The following is a 23024-nucleotide window of genomic DNA, read 5'->3' on the forward strand; positions in this document are numbered from 1 at the left end:
ACACGTTCTGAGTACGTTCACCATTAAAAATGTCAAACTTCATTATGGCAATGCCAGATTTGATATGTTCACATCATTGTGCCATATCTCAAAACTTAAGTAGCAACCCTGGTTTTAACATTGTATTCAAAAACAATTTAATAAATCATTGTTTGACTTACTGTATATTCCAGTTATTATTATGTAAAAAAAAGTATATTAATATTGTATCAGACATCTCGATAAGATTAAAACGAATAAAAGTTGCAGGTAATCATAGTATAAAATAAAAATACACCAGATAAAATAAGCGATAAGTAATAAATATGAATTTTAACGAGTAGCTGAGATTTCTATAGAATTACTAAAAAGAATCCGTACACAATCAATGAGTTAATTAATTTTTGGACCTATTCAGATAAATATTAGATTTATGTAGGTACTAAAAAAATCGAGTGGAGAGAAAAATATTGAGTTATTCAATGAATCATATGCATAAAGATTGTATAAACAATTATCGGGAAAATTAAACTTGAAAGGCTTCATAAAACCCGGCGACATCGATTCAGATTATTGAACTATTTGTGATTTAAATTTGATAAGAATTGCTGCGAAGTTAGAGAGCTTTTAGAAAACTACAATTTGAGATCAGGTAGATCAGTAAGATTCCTTCTGGGCCTTAAGAACGAAATTATATAAATATATATATATATATATATATATATATATATATATATATATATATATATATATATATAATATAAATATTGTCACCAAAAGCGAATTTTGATCTAAACAGACACACTAACAGAGTGAGTTGAAAAAATGTGTAAAAACAATATTCTAATGAAAAAATATTAAAAATTGTCGCTCTGATTTTAAATACCGAAGGGCAGACATAATACAGGATCTAAACTAAGATTTTCTGTCACAGTTGTGTTAATCAGATGAAATATTTCCTGCACAGAAAGGCCTATGTACACCAATTTGTTTTTCATGTGTCGACGATAAATTGAGGACAAAAATGTGCTTTCAGACACGCAATTCTGATAAAGGAAGCAATTATCCATGATTGATACAGTGAATTGGGTATGTGAAAAAGTAGGAGACTGAAGAAAGGACTGAACAACACTCATGACATTAAGAGAAAAGAAAGAAACGAAATATCGCCACTTGGAATCTCATTTTTTTTAAATAATCCGCCGATTAAAAAAAATCATTGATATCGGATGATTTTTCAATTTTCTAGAGCAAAATAATAATTAATAAATTGCTTCGAAATACTGTAAGTTCCTACCTCAGTACACTGGCGATATAGACTTCTTCGCACTGGGTCTAGTAAAGCTAATCTCTCGTTATAACAAATTTTTCAATAAGTATACCACAATTTTTACTAAGAAACTCGTTTTTAATCGTGTTTTATTCATGGCCTATCAGTCCATGAGAAAAAAACAAATTTCGTAAAGATCCAAACTAAGATCGGCCTCTATCCTTGTGTCAACCAGATGAAACTGATATTTTATTGAATAAAAGAATTTTTCCTCATATAATTTAATAAGGCAGTAATTGTACTCAACCAATCGAGATCGGCTTTAAAATAAAAATAATTTAACATAGTTTAAGGTTGTTTGAGAAAATTGTTTCATAGAGAGTAGTTACAACACTTTTAATTTGAAACATCGGAGTTAACAAAATTGTTAAACAGAGATTCATAGATTCACTATTCCCCGCTATAGAAAAGTACCCAGGCGTGTACACAGGTACCGTATACTGTAAGAGAAGATTAATGAATTTACTATGAAGCAATTTTTTGTAGTGGATGAGATGGTTCTTTGCTAAATTCTAATGATACTGATAACACTGTTTACACTACCACTGCATCGACACTCACAATTACACTGTCTGACACGCGTTTCGATAACCAAGTTTTCGTCTTCAGAGTTTGAAGGTAAACTGAAAATGGTATGACAAAATACAGTTACCAGAACTCGTCGCAAAGACAGGTCCATCGAGCGGAAAGTCTTGTTATGTGTCTCGTGAAATTATGAAGGTTTAGTGTACTTCGAAATAATTCCAGATGGATGAGCTATCAATGCAAAGGTATACAGAGTGAGTCAAGAGGAACTTTACCTACTTCTACTTCATGTAGAATCCCTCAGGTAGGATATCATGTGGCTACTAAAAAGTGTCATCTCTTCTTCTTTATCAATTTACCGTTACGTTACAGTAACCTACTATCAAGCATTCGACTAGTATTAGCTAAACTGGTAGAACCAGCTTTATAAAAATCTATTTATAGATTCGTATTGAATAATGCACCCTGTATAATATTTTTTAAAAGCAATAAGTGATGTTTAAGCTACGTAAATAACATATGCAACAAAGTTGTCTTATTTTAATCCAATTTTTAGTGAACGATCAAATTCTCTCAAACATAGAACAACCATTATGACGAATCACATAAGGTATTAAGTAAAATAAATGTAAAAAATACCGAATATTTTAACTAAAATGATAAATTTTATCTATTTACAATAATGACAAACATCAAACAACAAAAAACAGTAACTAATAATAATAACAAGCAACAGTTTTAAAACAACAACTAAAAGTATGGAGTCAAGACGACTGAGAACTAAAAAATACAATAATTCCATCAAAATTAAAAAAAAAATTAAACTATATTTTCGAAATAGTACATAGCACCTTCTACATATTTTTGTTGCTGAAGTGTTAATTGCTATATAGAATTACGGATACTCTGGGTTAAGAGGTAAGCAGATTTACGAAGATATGTTTAATACCCTTGGTGATTAATGTTCTTCGTATGCGACCGTGAAAAATTGGACTGCAAGCTTCAAAAGAGGTAGATATTCAATTGAAGATTGGGCTAAAACGAATATCTGAAGTACTGCATATTTCATACCAACGCGTCATATAGTTAACGTCAATTTGAACATGACAAAAATTGCTGCAAAATGGATCCACAAACGTTTGAATGTTGACCAAAAGCGTGCAAGGGTAGAAGCATCGAGTACGATCTGTGCTCGATTTGAAAACGATGTAGACTTCTTAAACCGAATTGTTACTATTGGTGACACTTGGATACATTTCTACGATCCAGATACAAAGCAACAATGGATGGAATGACGTCCTAAGTTTCGTGTCCAAAAATCTGCTGGAAAAGTTCTTGCTTCAGTATTTTGGGATTGCCATGGAGTAACCATGATTGATTTTTTGCATAAGGATAGAACAATAACTGGAGATTACTATTCGATATTACTGACCACTCTACGGGACAAAATTAAAGAGAAAAGACGCGGAAAGCTATCCAAAGGTCTGGTTTACAGAGCAAGAAGAAAAAAAAATTTTTTCAAAGATCTAGAGACGTTGCAGGTTGCAAGTGTTTTGTTTTTGCAGGAAAACACCCCTGCACACAAATTCATGTTCCATGCAAAAAATTTTTGATTTAAGGTTTGAATTACTAGAACACCAGATTTGGCTCCGTCCAACTATTATCTCTTGCTTCAACTGGAAAAAAGTTTAAAAGATCGAAAATTTTCTTCCAACGAGGAGGTAATAAAAGCTGCGGAGGTCTGGTTTGCAGAGCAAGAAGAAACATTTGAAAGGTCTAGAGACGTTGCAGGCTCGCTGTAATGAATGTATCCAATTAAGAGGAGAATATGTTGAATAATAAAATATTTTGACATTGAAATTTTGTTTGGTTCTTTAGTAGGTTTAGAATTTTTCAATATATCCTCGTAAATGATAAACGTAGACTTAAGAACTTTTTCTTTTCGAAACATTATTATGGATCACTGTGCCACATTGGAGATGCTCCATTGTTTCGTAAAATTGCTACTGAAAGTGTAATAACTCTAGAAAGTAAGAGCAAGAAAGAAAAGAATGTTAATAAAAAAGTAAATGGTTGTAAAAAAAGTTCTAATGGTTATATACAGAAGATTACTATATGTACTGCTAAAATCAAGCGTTAAGCACCTTAATATCAAATTCTCGATTCTAAAAACTGAAACAATACTTTGATAAGTACAAACAATTTGATAACCTCCAATTCTTATGAATTTCCTGTTTTCCAAATATATTTCGCTAAGTATTTTTATCAAATGTAATCAATATATTCATTATCTATTATCTGAAATATCGTAAGACAACATTTTGCAATATCAATGAAAATGATAAAATTTATTAATTAAATTCATTATACGTTTTATAATCATTATTATCATGGACTATTTCATTTAAATGACAGTTTTACACTTCATTTTTAATCAGCATTACAAGTTTATTGAAGACTAGCAATCTGCCTAGACTGCATATTTGTAAAACAGACTCGCATAATACTTACGGTAAATTTCGGCATATCTGAAGAATGTTTAGCAAAGTCCACCTGATAGCTCTTCTATTTACTGTAGTGAGCGTACCACAGCAATTTTCAGATCCAAACAATGGATATTCCATCCTCACAGAACTAGATCACTCAATGGGACCGGCTTTCTCACCTGCAGACGTATGTGTGTGTTTTTCTAATAGAGATTTGGGTAGAATATACTCTTAAGTAACTTCAGGGCTTGGTGTTCTGTATGCCGGACGCTGAATATTTCCCATCTCTAACATTTGCCGTTAAGCAGAAAGATCTAGTTATACGGTTCTTCCGTCAATTTATTTTGCTCCTTCCTCCATCTGTCCTCTTCGGAGCGAACGTGCTCGTTGCTCTCCAGACAGTCTCTGTTGAGAGCATAGACTCAAACATACTTTTAGGCGTTTCTCCTCGCCAAAGTGCAGCCTAGAGCATAGAGAAACGAGACCCATCTATGTATGACATAGCTTGTCGCTTGTCATTACCCTAGTGACCAAGCACCCAAACGAGATGGTGATTGCAGCCATCGCTCTCTAGATATTGTCGGATTTTTTTGCACTCCAGTACAATCCTAGAGCACACCGTTTCAGCCATTGTGGCTTCTATTATTTTAGCAGATTAAGATTACTAAGTCTCTATGGGATCATTTTAATGCATCGAATTCTTTGGCTTGGAAGACGGTAGCATGTTCCCGAATTGAAAAAAAAAAAGTCTGTTCCGGTCAAACGTTTCATCTATGTTTCAGGAATATCGAATGGGAATATTATTACCAATAACAGATTTTTCTGACGGTGATTGACAAGGTACTAAGAATATTCGATAGACATTGATATAATATCACATTGGAGAAGACTTTATTTAGAAAATATAGGAACAGACACTTAAAAAAAGTGAAAATAACACAGCACTCAGTCTGTTAGTGAAATCAGGCGCTAGTGAACAACCAGCCATGAAAAGTTCGACGAGTTCGACTAACCCTCGATTTCATCTTAATGGCGAACATCATTAAAACATAGCGGATACTTTAAGAAGTACTCCAGGGATATAAAAATCTATCGGCTGTACTATTAAACTGTTACAATTGCACAGTTTTAATAATAGATTATTTTATGGATGTTCTTAAAAAATATCAATCGTTATAGTTGGCATAAAACACTAATTTACACATTTGGATTTTTGAAGTGAAAACTTCTTTAGCGGCATTGTACACTTTTTTTGAAATGGGAAAAAAATGTTAAGCTCGCATCATGACACGTGATCTGATCGAAAATTCGTACGACGGATGGAGAGTAGATAGTCGGCGTGGCATAGGAGAGGAAGTATTTTTAAATAATGAATTTAGTTTAACTATGTGAAATGATCGCAATCTTAGCACAACGAAATACAGAACTACTATTGATGGGTCTTTATTAGACATTTAAATAGGTTCGAATCAAAACTGTTCGTGTCTTACTTCAGCTATCATAAATCGATCGTATCAGTTTTAGAGATTAGCGATGATGGTTCTGGTAATGATGATGGTGAAAAAGTCGCCGAAATTATGGATGGAAGTTGATTTTTCTGAGAATTAAACTTTTTAATGTAATATAAATTGTCATGTTTGTGTACGATAGCGTAATAAATAAATATTGTATTCTACCACATAAATGATAGTACTTTTCTACTGATAATAAAAGGAATTCGTGCAAAATTAATCCCTAACCATTCCAAAATATCAGAAATTTGTCAACCTACCTTTTTTACTTCCACCAAATCAATTCTTAGTAGAAAGTGCAAACGTTTTTGTTGAGAGAAGACCCATAGTAGTCTCTTTATAAAGTAGATATTTTTATTATTTCTATTGCGAACCAGGATAGAAAATGCAGCAAATTATTTCTCACTTTTTAGTTTGAAAATGGGTGAAAGCGGTTTCTTTTATTTTATTTAACTATATTTTTTAGAGGTAGGCAAATAAAAACAAATATTTATAATCAGATATAGAATAGAAGAAATCATTGGGTGCCAAACAAGGACCGTACGACGGATGACCCGTTATTTCCATGTTTTCACTGTTCAAAAACGTTTGTGTGATGTGATGTGTGGTTGAGAATAATTCCTCTTTTCTGGTATTCGTTTCCCTCATTTTATAGATGACCTCTGGCAAATAAATGCTGGTGTACCACTCAGTTATTCCGAAAAAATAGACAACCATTTGCTTCGATTGCTAGGTGCGCGAACCACTTTTGTAAGATTTTGCTCGTCTTGAAAGACCCATACAGTCTATTGATGTTGAGTTTCGGGTTCTTATTCATGATTCGTCGCCAGTCACGATATTACAGACGTCTTTTGCAGCACCAGGATTCAATTATTTCAGCATTTCTTTGTACCGACTGACACAATCTTTTTTTAACCGATTATCCCATTGTGCGGTATCGAACGCGAAGACATATTTTTGAATGTATGCGAGTGGAACTAATGCCCAAGTATGCCTCAATCTCGTGGTATGTCACATGACGATCTTGTCTTATTAGTTTACGCAGAGCATCGATTTTTTCTGACACAACAGCCGATTTTGGACGACCGTCATGAAATTCATCCTGTAGCGAAGTGGGACCACGATTGAATTCGGAAAACCAGCGAAGCGGCTCGACTTCATCACCAAAAGTCGAAACAAGTTGATCGATACACTGCTGTTGGTTTAATCCACGTCGAGAGTCATAAAAAACCATCGGAGGAAAATTTTCGCGATTTAATTCCATCCTTGGACAAAGATGAATGTATTCAAATATTTGTAAACAACTCAAATAGCTCTCGTATGACAACACGTTTTGAGTATGTTGACCTTTGAAAATTTCAAACTTTAAGATGGCAATGTCAGATTTGACATATTCGCATCATTGTTGCCATATCTCAAAACTCAAATTGAAACCGTCGTACTAACTAGTATAACTAACTTGAAAGCGTGATTCTCAGTGTTTTAAAACTGAATTCTATTTTTTGCTATATAGCTCATTCGCTATTTTTAACCTCTTCTTTAATATATACAGATGTGTTGATAGTTGCATTTTGGTAAACGTTGCAAAAATCAGTTACAAACATACTAATGAAACTAATAGAAGCGTGTGGAAATAAGGCATGTATTATATGTCGGAGAATAAAGTACAGTGGAGTATTTTCTGACGAAGCGATGGGAATATTCTTTAGTATATTTCTATTTTTAGTAATTTTAAGAAATATACAGTTACTTTAAATGTTACTTTAATATTTTGTAAAATAAGGTTTAACGAAATTAATAAGGAAAAGAGAAATGTGCAGGCAGACTATTCGAGAATAGTTTTGAAGAAGACAGTCTTGCTTTGAGATTGAGATCGAACGGACGTCCTGGTGATCGCGAATTCGTTATTCGGTCTCGGTCTGTCGCAAGATATTATTAATATTGTTTGTATTCTAAATTAATTAATCTTGTACGAGTTTATTTATTTATTCTTAATATATGATCTTGTTGTAATCGCGACGATTAATTAATTTTATTAATAAAAATGAGTAAATCACAAAATACTGAATCTCCAACAGAAGCCCCTGCTACTCTGACATATATATGCCAATACTCTGCCTGTTACCAATGCCCATTTTCTTCATGAAATAGTTAAACCATACTTTCGTACCCTGGCAGATAAATATATTATAGGTTTCAAATGGAATGGTTTTCGTTATCTGTTATCTGGATAATAACGTTAACAGAAGGATAACTCAAGTGAAGTAAGCCTATTTCACATTTGATTTATCTTCCATATACAATTTGTTCAAAAAATTCCAGTAAAAATATATTAGACATAAAAAATATGACAATTAAAGTGGTTTTGAAGTTGAATTTATTTCTAGTGATTCGGATGATTTACATCTTCAGGAATATACTTCACATTTAACAATCAAGTTGATTTAAATGATCTTATTTGAGAAATCGTTGGTATACCAAAAAACATTAGTGAAACTAAAAGTGGGAGTATTTTTTGGGTCACAGATCCGTAAAGATTTTAAATTCTGATATCCGTCAACAGAAAAGTTGCATGGTAATTCAAAAAGGTTGCCGAAAAGTTTTTAACAAATAAAATAAATGAACATTGTGAATATGTTGAATATTGAAATATTTGAATTTTTTTCCTAATAACTTTTCCTAATAACGTATAAACAGTGTAAGCGTTTTTATCAGGATTTGTGAACAACGGTTTTGGATTTTGGAATGGAAATATATTAGAGGATTACATTGGTCTATGATAAGAAGAACTGACCCAAAAAGCTATAAAAATAATGGCAAATTTTGTCATTTTTAATTTGTTATTTTTCATACAAAGTTAGTAAGTAATAAAGTATTTCTAATACCAGAGATGGTGAAAGAACTTTTTTATCATTCTTTCTGCTTGGTACTGAATACACTGTTTACACCACCACTACACCAACACTCACAATTGAACTGTCTGATGCGCGTTTTGATAACCGAGTATCACCTTCAGACACTGAAGGCGCGTCAAACAGTGTAATTGTGAGTGTTAGTGTAGTGGTGGTGTAAACAGTGTATTCAGTACGAATATCGCCAACGGTTTCAGAAATTTGTTACAATTTACAGACAAAAGCTTGTGGAAACTAAAAAACAAACATAAAAATAACTAAATAAAGATAAAACAAATGAAATAAAATTTCAATATACAGAATAAAACCTTAATGAGTAACTAAAAATTATAGGTTATAGTGATAGGTAATAATTAGTAAATAAGTACATAGCAAAAATCAAAGCAGTATGCAGCATGTCCAGAATCGAATATTATTATTAGAATAGAAGTCGTTTACAGAGTAGAAGGCACTTTCCAGTAAATATGCCCTCAAATGATTAAGAAATGCGAGATAAGATGATATCGATTTAATTTCAATTAGCAAATGATTGTGCATTTTTTGCATTGTAAAATATTGAGCCCTTAATTAATTCTGAACATGGAGTAGGTAGGTAAGGGTCGTGCTTCGCGTTCATAAGTGGAAAGCCGTGCAACGATCTTTCTGAAATTGGAGAAGCGTGCTTACGAATTAGTAAATAGTCAAAATCTTTTTTTTTTTAATAAAATACTACTAACGATTTAATGTATCTCAAAATTGTCGGAAAGATGTGGGCGTTTTCGAACAACAATTTTTTATATGAAATAAGTCAACTTACTCGTACGATTCACTAAAATTTCAATCATTATTAAAAAATTTTCGATTTGTTTTATGAAACACTCCCGTAATTTGACTCTAGCTTAGTTCTATTTCCACATTTGCATTGAAGGATATGACTGATAAGCATTATTTCATTAATTCCAAGACAAATTTTCACAGTTTTTTTCATAGAAATATATTCCAAATTTTCAGATTAATTTCGACCATTTTTTTATTTCAATTTAAAAATAAAGAATCTTCTAAATATCATCGTATAACTACTAAAACGTTTAAGGCACCTTGTTTAAAATCCAAACATGTTTTTGGCCAAATAATTTGCCTCTGTAGTATAAAATTTATTATTGTTGTCTAATACCTGAATAAATATAACTTTCGCTTTATGGTGAACTGAAAGAAGTTAACCTTGGCATTCTGAAGGAGAGAGACCCCTTCAATTTAAATTCTTGCAAATACGTTGGCACTCCAAGAAATGCAATTGTCCTTTAACGTCATATCCTGGATTATTTCAATGATAAACCGTAATCAGCGAACCGATATATTCGTAAAATACTCAATAGTGGTAGAAAATAAATTTATATTGATTTTTATTTATCGCTAAAAGTATCGAAAATTTCTAAAACAAACATTATTTTCTCTTATTTGTTAGTAACGATAATATATAATAAAAGAAATTCATTAAACATTTTGTCATGTGATCTGCGACAAGACGGTGCACCAAACAACTGCTAGTGACGTCCGAGGCGGTCCGATTACAGCTATTTAATTCTCTTTGTTTAGGCTATCAGTCCACCTATATTTTTATTTTGTGTGGCAAAATTAAATACCAAAGTGTACTAGCTCTGCTATATTCCGAGCTTACGGATACTTATGTATTCATCGTCTTGGACTGAAATTATGATCAAGTACGGTTACATAGCTGCGGTTGCATTATTTCCTATAAGCCGCCATTTGGCTTGTGAGCCCGTTCAATAGGTTAGAGGAAATTCGCAGAAAACGTGCAACACCGACGATAAGAGAAGCTTGAATAACTGACTTACACAAGGAGTAAGTTTTCTCATAACCATATGAGCTTCAAGAACGGTCACCATCTAAAATTGTTTGCAGCCATACATGTTGTCTTAAAAGTAGTTTGATAAATCGAATGTACGATGTTTTAGAGGGAACGCCCTATATCAATTGTGACATTTATTGTTCCATTATTATATAATAGAGTGTTTGAATATTGAAGAATATTGGATAAATTCAATCATCAATAACTTTATTATTATAAATATAACACTCTGTAAATGCATCAAATAGTACTCTTTATTTGCTACCAGTCCATAAGAGGTTCCTATAACTCTCTCTAATCGTTATAAAATAAATTATCAACATCTTTCATTTTTCTATTTCATCAACAATGATAAACTAACAAACTAAGTGGAAATTCTATCTTTACCTCTATGAAAAAAGGTGGACTTCAGCCTGAAATATTTACACCACAATCTTGATGGAGTTATAAAAATACACCAAAAGCACAATTTCCCAAATTGCAGTAGCAATCTTTCTTTGGCCCCATTTCTTGAAGTATTGATATGTTGCTGTATAATTCTTAGATTTTTCCAGCAGCAGCAAAATCAAGCAATTTTTGTCAATTCCTTTATATCCATTTGGCTGTTATACAAATCAATAATTTAAATTTCTCTCAATTTTTGATAATAAACTGTCAGCTTAAGTTGTTGATAAAATAACAATGCTTATTATGCTATAGATACCAGTTAAAGCTATCCATAATTTCATATGCAAAGTATGTAATTTAATTAATAAAAATACATAAATGATTTATAAGAAAAAGAGGAAAAGTCTTATGGAGTAAGTATATTCAAACTTTAATACCATTGTTTATATCTGAGACTGTCATTTTGTTGTAGGTTCTAATCTAATTTATATAATATGGTTAATATTTTGTGAAATTTATTGTTAAATATTTCAATTAATACTTTTTCTGTTGCTTTGGAAAAATAAAAATAGTTATTTTTGCATGTTGAGATTTTAAGAATGAAAAACAAAAAACTATAAGTATATACATATACAATATATAATATAAGCTGTAATAATTATAAAATTATATAAATTGGTAATATTAAGTTATTCAAATTGTAAATATATTCAAATCAAGCTTTTGCTTATAATAATTTATAATTAAAAACACATTCTTCAGTCACAAAAAAATTGAGTTTCGTTAGTCAAGATAGTTATATTCCTCTAACTCTAAATATTGCTATAATATAGCTCCATTGTTTAAGGATATGTTATTTATATGGGAACATATTTAAAAGCAAATATTACCTAAATTGAAATGGAGTTTAAGTAAAATTTACTTTTTTAAATATTTAAATATATATTTTAGTTATAAATTCACATAATTTGTTGTCTGAATTAAAACGAAACATTAATTATAAATGTCATAACACACCCCTCATTTTTTGTCTATGCAATAGACGTAGGTGAATTGTTACAGAACTATTGTGTATATAAATATGTAACAATAGAAGGTGAGGTAAAAAATCTTGTTAAAATATTGAACATAATAATCAACTTTCACTTTCACGTATTGAAACTCAAGATATATACAATTATTAGAAAACCAAGTGTTTATTATATAATATTGAGGGGATAATAAATATTTCAAATAAATATTTGATTTATATTGAATGAAATTATGATTCTAAAAAAAGAAGGCAGATGAAATTTATTTAAATATTGTTTAAAAAAGATAATACATTGCCATGTCAACAAATTTACTACTTATAACATAAAAATATTAATAGTTAACATATTGTTTTATCTTTTGTATAGTTTCTAGTATTCGTCGTCTACTGAATATTTTAAATTTCATGTCAACTTACCACACATTTTTGAAATTCAAAGTCGATTTATTGACTTCACACACACCTTTAATCCACAGATTTAAAAGTCAAACTAAACAGATATTTTAGTGTTTACGTTTTTATAACCAATAAATGTCACTGTCAAATGCTAGCACAATAGATACCACTAATGACATATAACACGTGTCTATAATCAAATTTCATAGAATGAAACAGTATCCAGAATATATTCACTGAACTCTGCAATACGACTAAAAATCATAAGAACGGTTGTACAACTACAACTTATAAATGTATAATATATTAACAGTTCCAAGTTTCACTGTCTCAAAGTGAAGGGTATGAAAGATATGGAATAAGTGTGATCACTTTTAATGCTATAAGTATGATTACTCAAGAGAGAGTAATTTTTTTTTGTAAACATAAGCAATGTATCCAGCTTTGTGTTCCACCGCATCTCCATATGTTTTACCCAACTCTGTATTTGAATCTTGTTCAGAAAAAATAGAAGTTGAGCTCCAGGAACAACTACTGTCTGGGCCTTACATCTGTTGTTATATTTCCAGGTACAACAATACCGAGTTTTTGCATGACTTATGAGGCCAAAATTCTTCATCTATTTGTATTTGTATTGTATATTCTAAGATTGGGTTTATTCTGTGATCTAGCATAGGATGTGGTTGATCTATGATGTAGTCTCCGTGAATGGAATAATAAATTATGAGGTGCGTTCGTTTGGTAGTAGATCATTATTACATAGAAATATATTCAGAATGTCTATGGAAGAGGTTTATTAATGTTTTGTTATTTTCGTATCAGATTTTTTGTTGATCTTATATTTATAATGTCTAATGATTACATTTCTGTGGTTAAAATCCAAACAAGTTGTAATACGATACGGGGTCTTAAATAATTAAAAGTTAAAAAGTTTTTTCCATTCAGTCAATTATAATTTTTTTGCAAAATATTGTATCTAAAAATTGTAATATGTTTGCTTAATTTATTTATTAGAGATTTACTTGGTATTGGACTTTACAATGAGTACATTGGAGGATAAAATTCTTGGTGAAAAGTCTCAGTATTATTGTAGCAGTAGTGAGGAAAGCGATAATGAACAAGATGAGGAAAAAGAGGGATCAAATACCACAACAAAAGATAATGAAGATATCTCGAATTCGGATATTAATAAATGGGAAGGTAACTATTTTAGACTATACACCAAATAACAGGAAATCAGGTGCTAATTATTTATTATTTCTATAAACCCCATTTCTTATAGATCATAATTGTATATTGGTACATATCATCTTTACAAGAATTTGTATTATTAAACTGACGAAAAGATGTGTATTTTCACTCTTCATATTTTTTTTGTATGTACTCTCCATATATTGATAAAACAAATTTTCAATTCTGTTATTGAGATTCTTGCCACAAAAACTCCCAAAGTACTAATTCATTTACTCAATGTGTGTAAATATTTATATTTCTAGTTGGTTGTATAAAAGCTTTAAGCTTCTTAAATTAATAGTCTCCCAGTCCTTTACTTTATCCTATATGTGCTATTGCCAGTAATCGTTATACAAGGTGTTTCCTAAGTAATCTAAAATATTGTAGTGAGCACTTCTTCACTCTATTTGAAGTTGAAAAGTTCTTATAAACATGTGTGTCTTGTCATTGATTAGATACAAGGAATTATCTGTTATAGATGAGCTCTGACTGTAAGTGAATTTATTTTTCCTGGTAATACCACTAAAAGTAATATGAACAAACATGCTTATTCTAAGTGGCCTAACAAAAAAAAACTAATAGGAAATGTTTATCATATGGTTTGTTTGTGTTGAGTTCACAATGATGCCTGTATTAACTAATACTGAAATGGCTTATATGCCCTTTTTGTATGGTTAGCGAATGGTAATGCCTTAGAGGCTAAACATATGTATGTCCACTTATGCAAATTATTGTTTATCATGTTCTGATAAGTTTACTAAAATACATATTTGCTTCCAAGAGACTGGAAGTTTAGCTAAATATAAAAATATTATTGCAATGCCAGAACTCCACAATTGGAAAACTAGATTCTTCAAATTATTGACCAACATCCAGAAAGAAGTACCAGAAAAATTGGTTATGAAGTGAATGATTGTAATCTTCTGATAGATAAATTATTGCATCCATATTGTATTCCATCTGCTCAAAATTTGCTATGTACTGACTATCTGCTCCGTAAACAATATTGCCAATGGATTTTAAATAAAATGTCACAATAGTCCCAATTTCACTACTGATATTCTTTTTATGGATCGAGTCAAGTTTTCAAGACATGGCAATATGAATTTACATAATGACAATGCAATAGTTGTAGCACAGTTACAACACTCTTTTTCGGCCAATGTTTGGTATCGAGGCATCATAGAAGATTATTTAATAAGACCATTTTTTCTTGCTGCGCAATTTGATATATTTTCATTCTAGAAAATGGACTATTACACATGTTTACAAGAATTTTTCATCTGAAAACACCCTGTAAATAATTGGATTTATTGTTCTTTTGGTTGTAATTGTCATATTCCAAAAAGTGGAACCAATAAAAAAATATTGAAAATTTTTCACCTATTTTATCATACATATTAATCTTTTTAGGTACTTCAACAAACACAGGCCCAAAGGGAGTTTTGAATGATTGGCAGAAATACAAGCAATTGGAGCATGAAAAAAAAATTAAAGACCAAGGAGAACAAATTGAAATGATGAAAAAGCTAACATTCACTGTAAGAACATCCCTTGAAGAAGAAAGAGAAAAAACCGCCTTAGAAGACCCCGAATTAGCAGAGCTACTTAATGATGATTTTTTATTAACTTATCAGAAGAAGAGAATGCAAGAGATGATTGATAACACAAACATTAGATTAAAATTTGGTAAGAGCTCAATGTTTGTACTATATTTTTTTCTTTCTTCCTGTATAATTTTAAAATTTAAATCAATGAGAAAATTGGGAAGAAATCTTTTCTTCTTATTGTGCCTTAACCATACATGTTTTGTGTCATAAAGTTACCTACAGCTTGACAATGCATCTGAATATTTGTTTGAGAGGTTTGCAAAGCAGATAAGCAGAATACTTGTCAAAAATATGATAAGATTCACAGTTAAAAAAAATAAATTACCTATTATTACCACTACCACACAGTCGACAATTAGAGCAAAAACTTTTTTTTGTTTACAGTTAGATAATATGTGTATGCTAGTATAACAATCTATTTAGTATCAGACACATCAATAGTTTGTTTTTAAAATTAGAAACTTATGATTATAAGATACATGTAGGGTGTCAATAAAAATTTTGTTTTATTCATCATGTATATACACTTATATACAGTCTGCTTGCACAGAATTTGTCATTTGTTAGTTAGTCGTTGGTGGGAATAGTCAGTGATAAAAATTACAAAACTCGTCTCAATTGATTACGAACAGAAATCATGTCGTCTGTAAGCGTTTTAAGAGGAACATGATGAGATTAGAGAGAGAGCTCAAATTTCTTTATATACATGCTTTTTTAAGGTTATGTTTTCGAGCGAACCAGCATCATGTTCCCGTTCATTCTGTGCAGCTTTAAATTTGGAATGTATTTTTAACATTTATAAACGTCTAGAGCGAGTTACACTTCGCTGACCCAAGTTTCATAAGGTATTCAACTTCAAGTCGTCATAACAAACACAAGTTGCTGATCCGCAATTCAAAAAATATTCTATTAAACTGATGAACTTGCTGAATCAAATATTTTTAATTTATAATTACATCTATTTTTTGTATATACGATCGATAAAAAACAACTATAGTACACTGTAATTTTAATTATTAATAGTGTCGTTTTGCTGTCCAAATAAAGTATCTTTTTAAAAAGTGATTTAAAAAACTGAAGCAAGAACTTTTCCAGCAGATTTTTGGACACGAAACTTCTTAGGTCTTGGAGAACCAGAGTATCGCCATTCCATCGATTGTTGCTTTGTTTCTGGATCGTAGAAATGTACCAAAGTATCATCTATAGTAACAATTCGGCTTAAGAAGTCTACATCGTTTTCAAATCGAGCACAGATCGAACGCGATGCTTCTACCCTTGCATGTTTTTGGTCAACATTCAAACATTTGGGCATCCATTTTACAGCAATTTTTCTCATGTCCAAATCGACGTGAACTATATGATGAACGCGTTCGTATGAAATATTCAGTGCTTTAGATATCGGTTTTAGCTCAATCTTCAATAGAAAATTTACCTCTTTTGAAGCTTGCAGTCCAATTTTTTACGGTCGCATACGAAGAACATTGATCACCAAGGGTACTAAGCATATCTTCGTAAATCTGCTTACCTCTTAACCCTTTTAAATACAGGTACTTGATGATGGCTCGATACTCCAATTTTTCGAGGTGGACATCTTTTTTCTTTTAATTTATTGCGAAACTCTGGTTTACTTTTTTGACGTCAAATAGTTTACACTGACAATTCTAATAAGTTATTGTTCATTGCTATGGTAACGCAATATTTGTTTATGCATGTAACTGGTTTAGGCTAACTAGATATCGATACATCCTCGTACAATTTCACTTCGGAAGCCCTTACGATCTACTATCAGAACAATGCGACCTGACGACTTATCAACGGCAATGCAACATCCGTGAGAAAAATAGTATATACTTCCATAGAACGATGATTACCCAACCAACGACCAGCAGGCACACAAACAACAATTAGCAACATAAGTCACCAACAACCCTTATGTCTCCGCCTTCAAACCTCAAAGGCAATCCTCACCTTTAAGACCACAGTGGCAGCCTCGGCACCAGCAGCTTAGGTCCAGGACCATCAAGATTTCCCGTCAATAACCAATAATTCAGTAAACCTCAACAAAATAGACCTGGACCACCAAAGCATACAAACCGACACCGATGAGTATCAGTACTAGAGCTACAACTTAGAACCAAAACCAAGCACCGAAATTTTGGAGACCTCAACAACCACAAAACCCACCAATATTTGCATCCCAAGAATTAGTCAATTAACATCGAATATACCAACGAAAGCTATGATTAAGACGGATTCGGAGATGAAACCTCTTGCAACGATTACTATCCAGAAAATAAATCAATTCTACGAGCTGTGTGAGGAGGACCAATATAATTGCGATGTACGAACAGAACAATTTGTTCAATTGTAAATAAAGAAATATTAGAAATTCCTTTTCTAATAGTTCTTCTCAAATCATCTTAGGTTTTTCTGTATAACAGTTATCTTTCAGGAAGCCCTATAAGAAGAAATCACACTATATATTTGTTTTTCAAAATTTTCTTAATCCTGTTTATCCTTGCTAAAATCTATTTTTGTTGTTTGTAACTGTTCAATAATTATTTCGACATAATTTTATGATAAATTGTCAACCAAAAAATAAAATCACTTCAGTTTAAGTTTATAGGCACTGGTTCCAAAAAATTATGATGCCCCCTTTTTTCTTTAACAATATTCAGGTTAGATTCCGTTCGAACCCCACATCAATGCAAAAAAAGAAAAAAATCAAATCATAAGAAACACTTTAAATCTACTACATTATTGAAACAATAATACGTCAAGCTTCCCTGTAACATAAGTTGAATATGCTATTTAAAAAATGAAAGTACCTACTTACCTCGAAATGATCTTCACAAAAAACCGATTACTTGTACTTGATAAAACAATATTCCTTTTACTGTCCCTTTTTATTTCACACCATTTTTTCCGTAATTTTTCTCCCTTGGAGATACTTAAAAATACTTTATTTAGTGCAGTAATAGTGGTTTTGGTACATTTTGGTGCAAGAGAATATTTATAACGAACCATTATCTATCCAGATTTCGACATCCTGACAACAAATTCGACTAATACGATACGACGCGATAGGACATAAAAAAAATAAAGTGGTGTGTATCCTGCTGTAGCTTGGTAAGCGAAACTCAATCGGCGCTGGTGACGCAAACAAGCGTTTGGTACGTTGCAAGTCGAAATGAGGCCGGAGTAAAAATATTCCACTTTTAAAACTTTTTATCAGAGCTATTAGTTTTAGTGACATGCGGTAAAATGAAAAATTTATGTTACACCCAATCATTCAAAAATATAAAACCGACATCGCAAGATGTCGGCTTTTGAACAATTTGCTAAGAACTTAGGACTAATTCTAGATATCGACTTAGGTTTTAACAGAATTTAGAAATACTTTTACAGAAAGGCTCTGCTATAAGGTCTATTTTTAATTTTTAGATAAGAAAATAGCTTTGTGAATCTCTATTATTATCTAATGTTTCATTTTGTTTGAGATAAAAACTTCTCTTTTCGTGAAATAATACATAATGTACATGTGAAACATAAAAATCTGTTAACTAAGTACAAAATTTTTTTCCGAAAACTTTTGCGTTTATCTTTCGTTATACATCTGCACATATAACGTGTAATGCGGCGAATCTCCATCCTGCATAATACATAATGTACATGTGAAACATAAAAATCTGTTAACTAAGTACAAAATATTTTTTTTATTTATCAAATATATAACTACTCTCTTTTTTTGGTTTTTATACTCTATATTATGAATCTATAGTGGAGAATGTATAAAGTTCTTTTGTATTTTGAAAAATAACATTGTAAATTGTATTTAGTAGACATGTCAGGCCAACGAAGACGATTTATTATTATTATATTTTATAGGTAATTTATTCTATTTGAACAACGGTCATGAATTCTTGGACGCTATTGATAAAGAACATAAAGCTGCCACAATTATTGTTCACATCTATGAAGACACTGAAGCCTGTAGGACAATGAACCTTTGCCTTAAGTCTCTCTGCAAACTTTATGATAATGTTAAATTTTGTTGTATGAAAGGTTCAGCCGCCGGTATCAGTCAGCAGTTCAAATCTGATGGTGTGCCCGCTATTTTGGTATACAAAGCTGGAAATCTTGTTGGAAACTTTATCAGGTATATTATTTTAAAACAAAGTAACTGTAACTGGTCTAGGAATTGAGTTGGAATTTCTGGAACCTTCAGTCTCTAAAGACCATAATTTGGTTATCAAAACGCGCATTAGACAAAGTAATTGTGTAGAGGTTATATAAATAGTGCGTTCAGTATGGTCTAAAAATATATAGGCCTGGAACAAAATAGTTTGAAAGCTTAAAGTGAATCGGGCACATTCCAAGTAAAATTTTACGCTATTGGGAGATGCGCCCAGCTCAATATCGATCAGAAATGAAGAGAATAAAGAATAATAATCATATTAAATAGTCTTGCAGTCAGTACAGCACTGAGCTGTTCTCGAATCGGTTCCAAAATTATTTGGGAATATGTCTATCAACAAACTAGGCATGAATAACACAGTTTCCCTGTTGTGGATACCAGGGTACACCAAAAAGTAAAGAAATAATATAGCTGATAAACTTGCATAAATAGAGGGTGAAACATTGTTCTGGAGACGAGAACTCTTTTGTGGAATCAGTATCAATAGAATATTGGAAGAAATAATAGAAAAGAAACAAAAGAACATTAGAATATCAGGTAAATAGTAAGTAAAATTAATGGTTTAATGGAGTTTCTAATTTTCTAATAATTCAAAGGTTATGAGAGATGCCAGTGGATGTCCTGAAATTAATTAAAGGATCAGGAATTAAAGAACTTTTAATTTTTGTGAGGAAAACAGTATAGAGGAACGGCATTATCTTCTCTCAGTGAATTATCACCTTATCAAGTATACAATTATAGTTCAGGTTATTCTTCTTTTGAATATTCTGCAGTGTTATATTTGTGTAGATAAATGACAGTAGGGATAGGAAGTAACATATGTTCAAAAAAATTTGTTACCTTGAATTTAGTTTTAAATAACTTAGAATCTAGTGTCCTTAGAAAACACAGATTTTATAATATTCCAATTTCCATTTCAATTTTTCAAATTTTAACTTTGTTATGGCATACAAGTCAGATATCCGAAAAAGTATATACAGTTTAGTTGGACGATTATCAAAAATTGACATTGTGAATATTTTTAGAGAGCAGAATATTCCACTTCTGACTATTTATAATATAAGACAACATAAGGAATATGAACATAGAGATTGTCCGATTTCGGTTTTCTCAATCATCATCACTGGAGATTTGAAGAGAAAGAGAGTTGAACATCGGAAAAGGGAGAAATGTCCAAAATATACTCAAGATACGTTGCGCAGGATTCCGATATGCTACCGTTAATTAAGAAGACGTAACTTCACAGAGAACAGATGTGTGATCATGGATGACGAAAAATATTTCACCCTATCTTATTCAGAAATTAAAGGCAATGATGGATTTTACATAGATGATGTAGAAAATTATCCCAATAACCTGATATATAAAAATCCAAAAAGAAATTTGAAGATAAAGTTTTAGTCTTGTGTAACCGAAGCAGACACATCATCTCAAATGACGAAATAATATTTTGGCAGGATCTAGCCTCTTGTTACTACGTCAGAATAACCAGAAGCTCAAGACATACCACTATTACCAAAAGAAGATAATCCCCCAAATGTTTCCCAGGCTCGCCATATTGTAGAGTTTTTGGGCGATATTGAGTAGAAAAGTGTATGATGAGGGTTGGAAAACCGAAAATGCGCAACAACTTCGATGTAGAATATTACAAAAAATTCTCGAAATTGGCTATCACATCGTCAAGCATATCATGCAGCACAAAAATTACGCTCAATTAGAGAAAATGGCCCTTTTAGTATGATTTCAATTGTTTTTCTTATTAAACAGGAATTGTTAACATTATTTCATGTTTCAAAATTGCACTAAAATTTTTTTCCGAAAACTTTTGCGTTTATCTTTCGTTATACTTCTGCACATATAACGTGTAATGCGGCGAAGCTCCATCCTGCATAAAATGACGGATGTTTGCCAGTGTTAGATCATTATCCATTTGCCCACACACACCTTAGGCAGGTTTAATTTTTCAATGAAGACGTGGGGATTTTGGCCATTCCAGTACACACAGTTATGCCGATTGACCGCACCAGTCAACTTGAAGGTTGCTTCATTCGACCACAAAATGGAATGCTGTAACTACGGATCATCCTGACTGCATTCGAGGTACCTCTCGTAAAATTTCAATCTGCGAACGAAATCATCCTCTTGAAGTGCGAAAAGACGCGAATTTTGTAGTCTTTCGAAATATTGATTTTTTTCTTATTTTTTCCCACCTTTCTCATTCAAAAATTTCTTTTTATTCATATTTAATTTTATTACCTGTTTACTTATCCTTAATGTACACTCTTACTTTCAATTATCGGTCACTTTTCTCTCTAAACTCATCTAGGAATTATAAGTTGAATAGTGCTAGATACATTCAACTAAATCTTCATCAAAAATACATTGCACTAAATTTTCATCAAAGAGCATGGTTTGCCTCTTTTTCCTGCTTTTTTTTTAATTTCATGTTTCTATATGAATAATCTATTACAATATACCTTTATAAAAATAATTATCTTCAAGTGCTGCAGCTGACCTACTGTAAATCATTCTCTTGAAATTGAACATTTTCAGACTTCACTAAACAGAAGTTCTCTTCTTGTGACTCAGTACAGGTTTGAGAGTACTTTGAGGATATATTTCAGCACTTTCCTGTCCCCATTGGAAGTATAACAGCACTGTTCCCTACATTGCTTGCATCAATGTAAAGAAATTATCAAATAGTTTCTAAAGAATATAATGCTAACCCTGTGGCACCATTTTATTTTATTTTTTTATTTTATAGGTTATCTGACGAGCTTGGCAACAATTTTCTACCAGAAGATGTACAAAATTATTTAGTTGAACATGGATTACTTGAAGACAAATCCTGCACCCCTGAGTTGATATCCAGTGCAGATAACAATATTGATAGTGATTGAAGGGGAATTTTGAGAACATTGTTGATTAAAAAAAGATTTTTTCAGCATCCTCAACTGAAATGTTTCTTTTATTTATTCCAAAACAAGGTTCAAGGGAAAAAGATTTTTATTTAAAGGGGAATAAAATGGTTGTAATGGATAAAAAAGACTATTTTGAAACGGTTGAAAGCTTGATAAAAACAGTTTGTTTACCAAAATATCAATCAAATGAATCAATCCCTCAAATAAAGTTATAGAATAATGATTAGCTTTGTCGACTTATACCAAATTTTGTCAGTCATAGCTCTAACTTTCATCTCCAGTAACAATTAAATCCGGTTTTTCATGAATATGATCTTTCTTCATGCATATTGAAGGAAATTTTCCTTTTTGTTTATTAGAGTGAAGTCTATTAAGAAACACTTGGCAATACGCCATTAATGTTGCAATTTGGATTTAACTCATTTTGGCGTCTTATGTTTCACAAAGTACAAAACTCAATAGAGCCTTCTGAAGTCAATATAAGAGAGTACCAACAGTGTGGTTTCTATAAATATAGTCTAATTTTTGAATAAAAATGTCTATGTGAAATATTTAAAACTTCAAACCTTAATAAATGGCCCTTCGGAGACAGTAGACCTTGGTACCTGTTTTTATAGTAATTGAGTCCGCAATTGGGTGTAGTTGTGAAATCAT

The 23024-nt window shown here is 31.5% G+C and overlaps 2 protein-coding genes across 5 annotated transcripts in view; one reads left to right on the plus strand and one right to left on the minus strand.

Moving 5' to 3' along the window:
- Positions 1–12579, minus strand: part of LOC130902153 (glutamine--fructose-6-phosphate aminotransferase [isomerizing] 2-like) — a 67281-nt gene extending 54702 nt beyond the window's left edge. For 2 of the 4 annotated variants that reach the window (XM_057814028.1, XM_057814026.1), the window contains exon 1: positions 12430–12579. In XM_057814028.1, the coding sequence (XP_057670011.1) occupies positions 12430–12436 (7 nt within the window). In that variant the 5' untranslated portion in view covers positions 12437–12579. The remainder of the gene's footprint in view (positions 1–12429) is intronic. The other 2 variants (XM_057814027.1, XM_057814025.1) reach the window with 1 other exon arrangement.
- Positions 12580–13181: 602 nt separating this feature from the next.
- LOC130902156 (phosducin-like protein) lies at positions 13182–22409 on the plus strand. The gene is made up of 4 exons (XM_057814031.1): positions 13182–13608; positions 15055–15330; positions 19140–19410; positions 22214–22409. The coding sequence occupies exons 1-4, from the start codon at positions 13449–13451 to the stop codon at positions 22347–22349; spliced, it is 843 nt and encodes a 280-aa protein (XP_057670014.1). The 5' UTR covers positions 13182–13448; the 3' UTR covers positions 22350–22409.
- Positions 22410–23024: the final 615 nt, after the last annotated feature.

The sequence above is a fragment of the Diorhabda carinulata genome, chromosome X, assembly GCF_026250575.1.
Source record: "Diorhabda carinulata isolate Delta chromosome X, icDioCari1.1, whole genome shotgun sequence".
Lineage (NCBI taxonomy): Eukaryota > Metazoa > Arthropoda > Insecta > Coleoptera > Chrysomelidae > Diorhabda > Diorhabda carinulata.